General features: G+C 39.7%; 1 protein-coding gene across 6 annotated transcripts in view; it reads right to left on the bottom strand.

Moving 5' to 3' along the window:
- Positions 1-12,065, bottom strand: part of Rpgr (retinitis pigmentosa GTPase regulator) — a 47,656-nt gene that overhangs the window by 11,219 nt on the left and 24,372 nt on the right. For 3 of the 6 annotated variants that reach the window (XM_075956657.1, XM_075956659.1, XM_075956658.1), the window contains exons 13-14: positions 6,848-6,913; positions 4,568-5,428 (exon numbers count right to left, since the gene is read on the bottom strand). The exons of 1 other annotated variant lie outside the window; for it this stretch is intronic. In XM_075956657.1, the coding sequence (XP_075812772.1) occupies positions 4,568-5,428; positions 6,848-6,913 (927 nt within the window). The remainder of the gene's footprint in view (positions 1-4,567; positions 5,429-6,847; positions 6,914-12,065) is intronic. 2 more of the 6 variants (XM_075956660.1, XM_075956662.1) reach the window with 1 other exon arrangement.

The following is a 12,065-nucleotide window of genomic DNA, read 5'->3' on the forward strand; positions in this document are numbered from 1 at the left end:
AACGAAGGAAAAGATTACAACACCTTCCTTCACTATTGCATTGGTGGGAGAGAGCACACCACGTAAGCCAATCTCTACAGTGAGTCACTATCACTCAAAACACATCTCAGCGTCACTCACCTTGATGGCTGTTGTTGAGCAGCCATAGATGCTCTGCAGAAATTCTCTGCAGCTTACCCGAAAGTCTCTTTCTGCCACAGTTCGCATTAGGAAACTGTACCTCAAGGGATTCTACATATACAATGCCCCACCTTCCCCGCAGTAATGACTAGCAAACTATAGCAAACACGTGAGTAATCAGAGGATATACTGTGCCTGGAATCCCAGCACTGGAGGGGTGGAGACAGAAGGATCCAAAGTTCAAGGCCATCCTTGGCTACGTAGTGAGCAAAACACTTTCTAAGCAAGCCCGGGTTTTGAGAGACCCTGTCTCAAAAACAGAATAAGAACTAGCTTTTGAAATCTATGTAAGCAGCTGTCAAGTCACAGGGATCAAATAGTCTCATCCTTTACTTGTCTTTTTCTCTAATGATGATATCTGTACACATGGAATAACTTCTACATATGAAAGCTTATGTTCTTTTATGTGCTGTCTCAATGTATCACTAACCACCACAGAACTCCTATCCATAAGCTTTAGAAGTACCGGGCCTACTACATGTGTGATTTAATGTGTTAGCTGAACACTGGGCAAAGCAAGTTAGCATGCTTTATTTAGGGCTACTGCTCACTTCCATATAACTTTATTTGTGTGAAGCCTGGGTGATTTTTGTAACTAGACTTAAGCCTTTTTTTTTAAAAAAAAAAAATGAGGAACAGGAATAGCAGAAAGTCTGGTGTGGCAAAGTTATAACAAAGCTGTTTGTAGCTAGAGGCTTTTATAGCTGTTCCCATCACTTAGGTCTCCCATTCTAATTCTGTATACATTAAAAAAAAAACCAGACACCTACAAAGGTGAAGAAGAAGCTGGTGTAACTTCATACAGCTTGAAAACACAAACTGTAAATAGGGCCCTGAACTCAAAGACTATGCAAATGCTCTTTTGACTATAACTCGTAGGAATTACTACTTCTAAAGGGTGCACCAAGTTTGGGGGTAGGGAAATGCAAAGAAATTGGTAAGAAATGCTGCTTGAAAGGGAATATCTCTATCAGTTCAAATGATAAAATAGGTGCCATTTGATGTCAAGAATGCATCAGTACTGCTCTTCTTGGAAGATGAATGCCTCTGCCTTTGCCATAAATAACTGGATGTTTAGATTTTTGTCTCCCGGGCATTCTCATATGAATTTCCTTTATGAATTTCTCATATGAATTTCCTTCATGGCTGCCATCCCTCTTATTTAATCTTTTCAAATCTATTTTTAAATAATTACCTTTGGTATAATACTTAATCACACTCCTAATTCTACTCTCCCACAATGAATATGGTTGACTTTGGCCAAGGATTATAGTGTCAAAATAGTGGAGTCCGGTATTCAGGGAACACTGCAACTATCTTTGCAGCAAGTTATAATTTACAGATTGCTCTAAGGAAATGCTACTTCACTTGATTCTTGTCATCTATCTCATGCTAATTTCCACAGAGAATAAAATATATGGAGTTCAACTACACAAAATTCACAAAAGTTACCATGAAAGTCTTCCTTGAAAAATTATAAGAAATCACTCACGCCCAAGGTATGGAGAAGATGAGACAGGAAATCCATGAAAAAGAAATAAAGAATAGACAATCAAACTAGCTATATTATATAAACCTAGTGAACCGGGCTTCTTAAAAGTTCAGTATCTTATGTTAGACAGTTTTTCTTTCCACAAACAATATTGAGTATATACTTTTAATCTTTATTTTACTTGAAAAATTCTGAAAAGCAACAGACAAAATTACAAAAGTCAATGAAAATACATTGAGGACACAACACACATGAAGAATGAAAGCACTTACAGTAGAGTTAAAATAGAAATGACTTGAGCTCAGAAATTTACAATTACAAAAGACAAGAGACATTAAAGTTATCAGAACTTTTAAGAGCAGACAAAGGAATTTTAAAATAAAACTTTCTTCTTGAAACATTTAAACTTCTACGAACCCCTATATTATATGTTTAAGTTGACTGTCATTTCATGAGTTATAATATCATACATCTAGATAGAAATTTTAAGAGATAAAATTATTAGCCTCCAAGATCTAAAAACAGCTGTTGCTTCATAGATTTTTATCAAAAGGGACAAAAAAATGTCATTTCTTTAAAATATAAACTTCTCACTTCAGTTATCATCAATATCATCATTTTTTTTTTTTTGGTTTTTCGAGACAGGGTTTCTCTGTGTAGTCCTGGCTGTCTTGGGACTCACTCTGTAGACCAGGCTGGCCTCAAACTCACAGAGATCCACCTGCCTCTGCCTCCTGAGTGCTGAGATTAAAGGCATACACCACCACTGCCTGGCAAGAGCATCAATTCTTATTAAAAATTATAGGTAGTAGAACTAAAAAGGGGTACCTAAATATTTATTAAAAACATCAAGTTTGATAGCCCTTAAGCATCTGTACTGTTTTTAAAAGATTGAGTTTTATATACAGAGCACTTATAGTATGCTAGTATATAAATCTGTCATTCATAAGGAATATACAAAGTTAACTATAACAGACAGCCTTTTAGTATTTTCTAGTTATAGATTAGTAATTTGGGGGTAACAGATATGAGTTTAGGATGAATCAAGACTTAACAACTCCTCTTGTTGCCTTTGATATCTTCTTAGTACAACTGACATCAGTTGTTTTTTAACCATGTGTAACAGTACCATTATAATAAATCAAATTTACTAATCTGTAGTGAGTATATTTATTATGCATAAGGCATGCAAATTACTTCACTGTCCATAATCAGGTCAAATTTAGTCTGTTACTTCAATTCCAAATAAAGTGGTAAAACATTATTCCAGAATTTTTTGGAACCTGGGAGTCCATTCTCTAAAAGTAGTTTTGACTCCACTGGCATTTTAGACCTCTGCTCTTTCCCCCTTCTCCCTAGGTTAGTACCAGGCTTTTCCGAATGTGTTCCATGTCTACCATTTTTTATAGAACTCTTTATTTTACTCACTTTTTGAGACTGTTTTCTGCCTTCCTTACTTTCATTTTCATCTTCTTTTCTACCTATCTCCTTATATTTCCCTTCTTCCCCACCATATGCTTCTTCTTTTCTACCTATCTCCTTATATTTCCCTTCTTCCCCACCATATGCTTCTTCTTTTCTACCTATCTCCTTATATTTCCCCTCTTCCCCACCATATGCTTCTTCTTTTCTACCTATCATCTCCTTATATTTCCCTTCTTCCCCACCATATGCTTCTTCTTTTCTACCTATCTCCTTATATTTCCCTTCTTCCCCACCATATGCTTCTTCTTCCTCATTGTCATCACCGTACATCTCATTTTGTTCTCTTTCTCCCCCCTCTTCCTCTCCTCCTTCTTGTCCCTCTTCTTCCTCATCTCCTTCTTCTGCATCCTCTCCTTCCTCCTCTTCAAGTTCCTCTTCCTCCCCCTCCTCCCCTTCCCCCTCTTCCTCTCTTTCCCCTTCCCCCTCTTCCTCTCCTTCCCCTTCCCCCTCTTCCTCTTCTTCCCCTTCCCCCTCTTCCTCTTCTTCCCCTTCCCCCTCTTCCTCTCCTTCCCCTTCTCCCTCTTCCTCTTCTTCCCCTTCCCCCTCTTCCTCTTCTTCCCCTTCCCCCTCTTCCTCTTCTTCCCCTTCCCCCTCTTCCTCTTCTTCCCCTTCCCCCTCTTCCTCCTCATCCCCCTTTCCTTCTCCCTCTTCTTCCCCTTCTTCCTCCTCTTCCTCTCCTTGCTCTTCCTCCCCTCCTCCTTCCTCCTCTCCTTTATCATCTCCTTCCCCCTCTTCCCCTTCCTCCTCCTCTTCTTTTTCCTCCTCTCCTTCCCCCTCTTCCTTTCCTTCTTGCCCTTCCTCCTCTACTATCTCCTCTCCTTTCCCCTCTTCCTCCCCTTCTCCCTCCCCTTCTCCTTCTTTCTCTTCTTCCCCCTCTTCCTCTTCTCCCTCTTCTTCCACTCCTTTAACTTCCCTTTCTCTTTCTTTCTCTTTCCTATCTCCTTCCTTATTGTTTCCCTCCCATTCCTCCTCCCCACTTTGCTCCTCTGATGTGTCTTCTCCTCCCTCTTCCTCGTTCCTCCCCTCTTCTGGTTCTTGTTCCCCTTCTTCCTCCTCTTCCTCATCTTCATTTCCTATACCCTGTAGTTCTCTTTCTTCCATCTCTTGGTTTCTTTGCACTCGGCTTCCTTCATCCCTTTCCATCTTCTCTCTTCCCTCAGCCCCCTTTCCCCCTCCTTCCTCCTCTTCTAAGTCTTTCTCTTCCATAACCAAGATGTGTCTTTCTCCCTTCCTCTTTCTTGTCTTCCTGTCTAGTTTGTCCTGCACCCTTTGCCACTGTTCTGCTCCTAAACTATCCTTCTCACAGATTTGATCCCTTTCCCCCTCAGCTCCATCCTCTACCTCTCCCTCCCTTTCCCCCTCAGCTCCATCCTCTGCCTCTCCCCCTGACTCTCCCTCCCTTTCACTCACCTCTTTTTCTGTACTGACATCTGGCGGGGGTTCTGTTTTCTCCTCCTTTCCTTCTCCTTCCAATTCCACATTTTTCTCTTGTACCTGAACATTTTGCTCCACTACTGCATTTCCTTCTGGATCCTCCAGTCCTTCCTGCTCCTCTGGTATCCCTGACAAGTGGTCATACTTAAGATCGTATTTTGCAGTGTACATGCCTGCTTTGCATTCGCTCTCACTCTCTTGTTCAGCACATTTCCTGGTGTACCATAGGGAGTGCTCAGTTTCCACTTCATCATCATCTTTCTCGTCACTACTAGCTTCTACTGGCTCAGGCTGCTCGAACACCTCAGCACTGCCTGGCTGACTTTCTCTTTCGCATTCAACGTAACTGTCTGGTTCTTCTACTACTTCTGTTTCACTGTCAAAGATCAAATTCTGCTCACTGCTCTTCGTTTCCTGAGCAGTATCTTTACTCTCTTCGCTCTCAGAATTCATGTCTTTGTCTTGTAAGTCACTGGAAAATGTATCTGATTTTGCACGCTCTTCCCCATCTATGATATCATTCAAATCTGTTATCTCCATCACCTCAGTTTTCTTCTCAGGGGCTAGTTCTTCAATATTTTTCTGTTCTATTTCTTCTTTTTGTAAACCCTTCTCAGCAGTGTTGACCTGAGGCCCTGCCTGGTCTAGGCCATTACCTACTTCCTTATCTGAAAATGCTCCCATAATCTCGGCTGGTCGTATCATGAAGATCCCTTTTGCTAGATATTGTTTGTATACTGTCTCCTTTTTTATTTTTGATATCTCTTCATATTCATAACTATCATCATTTTCAGTACAAGGTGTACTTTCCATCGCTTCCTCTGTAAAGTCTTGATTCTGTAAAGTTTTTGAAGTAACCATCAAACTATTATTAATTGGCAAAGGCATCAAAGTTATATAAATCACTGTACAGATTTTACATTTGTATCTATAACAGCTAGGGAAGGCTCACATTCCAACTTTATAAATTATTAGATTAAATAAATTAATAAAACATGAGTTATAAATTAACAAGCTAATAGAAAAAGTATAACAAATATAATCATTTTTACTCACTCAAGTTGTCCTGACAGAGCCTAACATAAAAGCAGCATGTGAAATATGGGGTGCACATATGTTTAAAGAGAAGGGGTTCCCATTGCTACTGTTTCTAGGTCTGCTCTTTAGAAAGTTTTGAAATCTGAATCCTAAGAGAGACAGTCCCAACTGCCAGAACTTATTTCTAATTGCATGTGCCTTTCTTTTCCCAACAACCCAGAAAACTTCAAGCCTAGCATCTAAGACACTGGAAGGAGAGACACAGGAAAGATGGCGGCTTGAGGCAGAGTAAGTCACTGAGGTAGTGGGCACTCATGCTCTGCCAGCTGTGTCAAGAGACCAGCTCCCCATGTTCAAAGACACGCTGTCACTCGCTGTGTCTCACACTTCTAGAGCGCTACCTATATGTTTTTATAATTCAGCAAGATCTTCCTGCATTTTATAAGATCTGGTTTTAAGAATTTTAACCTAATAATATAGCAAAGGCAGTAGAAACAGTAAATGATTTCCAAAGCCAAACCTCAAAGTGAATTGCTTTATTTTAGTAACTTCCAAATACCTCATATTTTTATTTCATTGGTCCCTAAAATCAGGAGAAGCAAAAATAATGAATTTATCATTTATCTAGGGCTGTGGAAATCACATGCTGTTTTTTACTCCTGACATTGTTACAAACTAAAGTGCCTCCTTTTCACTCATCTACAACTGCTTACTAATTTCCAACTTTTATTTAAATCATGCTTTATGCTAATCCTTAATAACGTCCAATCTAAATATTGTAAAATGATTATCAAACACTTTACACTAAAAACAACTCACAAAACTTTAAAGCTAGAAAGATGTAAACATTCTCCAGCAAAGTCTCATAGTGACTCATGCAGTCATATATAGCCAAATTAAGGGCTACAGTCGATAAATAGCAGCCTCTTCCCTCAAGTTCCAGCTATGATGACTGACTATTACTTGGCCGAAAAGAATTGTCATAACTTAGGTGAATAAGTGGATGAGCAATTCTAGCAATGAAATTCTATGAGAAAATATATACCAATAAAAGAAAGCAAACAGAAGTCATCTACATTAGATTCCTGCCTTTGAAATTTTACTACAAGTGAATGATTACCTTTTTGTCCTCTTTACAAAAAAAATTTCAAAGAAAGATAAAACTGTTCTTACCTACCACAATAATAGCAGTAATAATAATAACTCTATGTGTTATACCTTTTGTTTTTGAATTGGTGAAAATTTTAATGATGTCTCACTGGAACTCAGGTCCATCACATGTGTCTGAAATAAATAAAATATATGTTCTAGATAAAATGGAAAAAATATATATGAATGTGAAGAATCTCAGACATTATTACAATCTATTTACAACTGCCAACTAATGATGTCAAGACAAAAAAGCTGCTGAGAACTCAATAAGCCTGATACTCAAGATTGCTCAAAGCAATCCAATACCTTTCAGCTTCTCTATATTAGAAGCAAAACAGGAGCCCTTCCTACTTGTTTAGGTGGATGGAGTGTCAGAATGTGATACTGGAGTGGCCTTCTTAGAGATGGCTGGAGCATGGGAACAGAGTTGCGAGGAAAGAGGTGTCCCAAGACCAGTCGCATGGCAGTTGGGGTGGGGTTCGGGAGAATTGTCTGTATTCTGTCAATCATGTTTTAATTAAATGCTGATTGGCCAGGCAGGAAGTATAGGTGGGAAAACCAGACAGGAAGTAGAAATGATGCAATGAGAACAGGAGAATTCTGGGAAGGAGGAAGTTGATTCCTCCCGACTCCTGCTCAGACTCCGAAGAAGCAAGATGTGAGCTGCCCTGCTGAGAAAGGTACCATAAGAAGCCTGAGCTGATGGGCCAATCAGTTTTATGGAGATCTCTGTGTGATTTTCTTTGGGGCTGAACAGCTGTGGGAACCGAGCAGGACATAAACCCCAACAAGCAGGCCCCGTTCATGTTACAGGAAAGCGTGCATTAAAGGTTGGCAAGAATGAGAGACATAATGCCTCAGGGAGCACTGCTAGTGCAGAATTTTGTAGTCAGGCTTTACAGAAATCCTGGCATGAGCTAAAAGATTTCTTAATTTAGCCTTTGTGGGCCTAGATTTAAAAAAGATAAAATCATTTATTTATTCAACAAAATACTATGTCTCATTACATTTCCGTACGTGCAGTGTGTATTTCAGCCACACTTCCTATTCTGCCACCCCTTCTCACCCCATTGTCCCTGCCCCCCTACACAGTTCTCCTTCTGTTTTCATGTCAGAATTTTTATTTCCAGTCAAGATTACACACATGAGAGACAAAATGTGCTATCTGTGTGTCTGAGTCCATAAGCTTCTATTTGGTTTCCTTTGTGCTGTGGCACTGATCCACCCACCAAACAGCTTCAAGACCATAAGAAATTATGTTGTGGGCTACAGAAGACACAGTCTAGATAAGACAAGAGACCTCAAATCACACGGGAAACTTGTTCTGGAGTATTTATCTGGGTTTCCAAGATTACTATCAGGGTGTTGCAACGGGGGAGCCATCCTGCAGTGGGTCTTACTATCTAAACTTAACTGCTCTAAGAACTGAAGGTTCCTATCTTTGCAGCCATATTGTGCAGCCTCCTAATTGAAGCATTCTATCTTGAAGGGAAGCTCACTAAGACTTAGGAAGTAGACAAATCACAAGTGTCAAGAAGTCACAGAAACAGGTAAGCTTTATTCACAAAGTCCCTCCTTCCAGGTTATATAATCAGTAAGGACTACTGGTGAGAGGAGACTCTCTGATCAGCTGAGTTGCCTTCAAGGTATACAGGGGGTTCCAAGGAGGTATGTTTTGGGCAGCATCACACATTCTAGGACAGGATTTTCAGTGATAAGACCTTAGAGTCATCTATGCACTTGTAAGTAGCCTGCAATGAACCATTGGTTTATCAAGTTGGACTTTGGTGGTATTGTTAATTTGGTCTGTTGTTAGTTTTGTGTATAGGATGGATACATGTTTGTTTATGTGCCCCAAACAAAAGCTGCACAATAGTTTCCAGGCAATATTGCATGAGTTTGGTAGGTAGTAGCCTAGAGACAGGTTGGCCTGGAAGAATTCTGCACAGTGGGAAATTAGAATGCAATGCTGAGTGGAAAGGAAGGTGTTTTTCTTGACAGGAGCCTCAGGAATCCAACTTTCAGAAACTAAAGCAAAGAATTGTGTAAGATTCTGCATGACAGTTTTGAGTGTGTGTGTGTGTGTATACAGAGAGAGTGGGCTTACCAGACTGACATTGTGCACATCACGTCAAAACTTACAGATCACTGCCAAATATTCCACACAAACATTTTAGCAGGAAGTCCAATTGTAATTAAACTCAACACTACACAACAAACTGATATCTCAAATGTATATCAGAAGGAAGAGGTGCTAAATAGGAGTATCTCACATAATAGTGTAAGACGCATCCATTCCAACAAACATGCAAATCTTAACATAGAAACACACTATGAAGGCTGTGGCCTTTAGGCCATCGTAAATTCAAATTTAGGTGATGGGATTACAGAGTAAATTCTAAGACTGACCGGTTACAGATTGAGACTGCAATCTCAAAGGCAATCAACAACAAACAAGCTATACAAGGAAACACTTGATTCCATTTAAAGGCAAATCAATTAGAATAAGAGATTTATTAAATTAAATACTAGAGAGAATGGAATAATGATGTATTTCAAATCATATAAAAAATAATTGCCAATCAAGAGTATCATACCTAGAATGCCGGTTAGTTTTATGTCAACTTGACACAAGCTAGGGTCATCAGAGACGACAGTCTCAATTGACAAAATGGCTCCAGAAGAGTCAGCTGTAGGCAAGCCTGTAGGCATTTTTTTAATTAGTGATTAATGTTGAAGGGTTCAAGCATTGTGGGTGGGGCCACTGCTGGGCAGGTGGTCCTGGGTTCTATAAAAATCAGGCTGATCAAGCTATGAGGAGTAAGCCAGCTCCCCTCCATGACCTCTGCATCAGCTCCTGCCTTGGTTCCTGTGCTGTGTGAGTCCTTGCCCTCATTGCTTTTGATGAGAAACTGTTATTTGGAACTGAGTAAAATGTGAAATAAACCCTTTCTTCCAAAGTTGCTTTTGGTCATGGTATTTCATCACTGCAATAGTAACTCTAAGACACCTAGCAAAGTTATCCTTCAAATTCAATGGAGAAATAAAGACCTTCCAAGATAAGTTTGCACTAATGTAAGCCATGACTAATAGACTAGGATCACAGAAGACAATTAAAGCAACCCTACATCTAGAAGAGAAATGAGACCAAACACAATCCTGAGAGCACTGAAAAGAATACCTCTCGCTGTGAGACTAGTCATACAACTGAGAAGCAGCTAGCCGCCACTTCTAGGGTGAGAGGAAGACATGCTAAAGCAAGAAGAAATAAACAGATTTTTGGAAAGAACTAAATCAGTAACATATATACACCTTTCAATAATAACTTGAATGTAAATGGGGTTAATTTACCAATCAAAAGACACCAATTGGGTGACTGTATTTGAAAACAAAGAGCAATATACTTTAGGCAAAGAACTGCATCAAGAATACATACAGAGAACTGAAAGAGGTGGAAATTTATTTCAAAGTGGATGGACTCTAAACATAAGCAAAAGTAGCTATACTAATATCCACTGAAATATGCAAAATATGCTGAAAGCCAGGATTAGAAACCAAGACTGTCACTACTTATTGATCAAGGAAACAATTCTTGAAAAATACATTAAAATACATATACATACATACATTCACCAAATACTGAAGTATTCGATTTTATGAAAAAATACAACTATAGGTGAAGGGAAAGATATGCTCCAGCACAATAATAGTAGTGACTTCAGTACTGCATTCTTATTCAAGAAAAAAAGCAACGTTACATATATTTCAACAGATGTAGAATGCACATTTCTTGACATCAAGCATATGGAATATATGTAAGACCATAAAGAAAATTATACAAAATTCAAACACATTTTAATTTCTAACATATTATCAGACTACATGGAATAAAAAGAAAATAATAGAAATCAATAGAAAAAAAACTATAGCCATTACACAAACACTTGGAAGTCAAATAATAGTTTTCAGTGACTATCAGACCACTGAAAAATTCAGAAGAGGTAACTTTAAATGGAGTACTACTCAGCAGTAAAAAACAATGACATCTTAAAATTTGCATGCAAATGGAGGGAACTAGAAAAAAACCATCCTGAGTGAAGTAACAACTCAGATGAACAAGTGAACGAGGGATGTACTTACTCATAATTGGATACTAGCTGTAAAGCAAAGGATAACAAGCCTATAGTCCATGACCCTAGGGAAGCTAAGTAACAAGGTCAGCCCTAAGAGAAACATATATAGATCCCCCTGGGAAGGGGAAATAGACAAGATCTCCTGAGAAAATTGGGTGCATGGGGGTAGGGGGAGAAAGAAGTGCGGAAAGGGAGGAGGACCAGAGAAAGGGAGCAGGGAGGAGAACACGAGGGAATGGGATAGTTGAGATGAGTGAAGGACTGATATGAGAGCAAGGAAAGAGATACCCTGTTTGAGGAAGCCATTATGGGGCTAGCAAAAAATCTGGCACTAGAAAAATTCTCAAGAATCCACAAGAATGATCCCAGCTAAGACCCTAAGCAATAGAGGAGAGGGTGCCTGAACTGGCCTTGCCCTGTAGTCAGACTGATGAATATCTTATATGTCAACATAGAGCCTTCATCTAGCAACTGATGAAGCCTGGGGCAGAGATCCACACTGGAGCTCTGGGCTGGGCTCCCAACGTCCAGTGGAAGAGCGGGAGGAGTGAGAATATGAACAAAGAGGTCAAGACCATGATGGGGACACCCACTGAAACAGTCTACCTGAGCTAATGGGAGCTCACCAACTCTGGTGAGAAAGGGAAAGAACCAGCACAGGACCAAACTAGTCCCTCTGAATATGGGTGACAGCTGCATGGCTGGGGCAGCCTGAAGGGCACTGGCAGTGCCACCAGGATTTATCCCTACTGCTTGTACTGGCTTTTTGGAACCCGTTCTCTTTGGAAGTATACCTTGCTCAGACAGATATAGTAGGGAGGGTGTTGGACCTTCCCCATCAATGTGCCTTACCCTCTCTGAGGAGTAGATGGGAGGGTAAGGTGGGGGAAAAGGTGGAGAAAATGGGAGGAGGGGAGAGTGGGAACTTGGATTGGTATGTAAGGTAAAAAAAAGATATTTTGTTTTCTTTTTTTAAAAATAAAATAAATTAGCAAAATATATGAAAATGGAAACACAGTATGCCAGAAGCTGTGGGCTACAGAGAAAGCTGTACACAAAGGGATGTGGAGAGCACTGAGTGAAGACGGAAACCCACAAAACAGCCAGAGAGATCACAAGGCCCTAAAACACAAGAACACGGCAAAACCCAA

Source organism: Microtus pennsylvanicus, chromosome X (assembly GCF_037038515.1).
Source record: "Microtus pennsylvanicus isolate mMicPen1 chromosome X, mMicPen1.hap1, whole genome shotgun sequence".
In the NCBI taxonomy this organism is placed as follows: Eukaryota; Metazoa; Chordata; class Mammalia; order Rodentia; family Cricetidae; genus Microtus; species Microtus pennsylvanicus.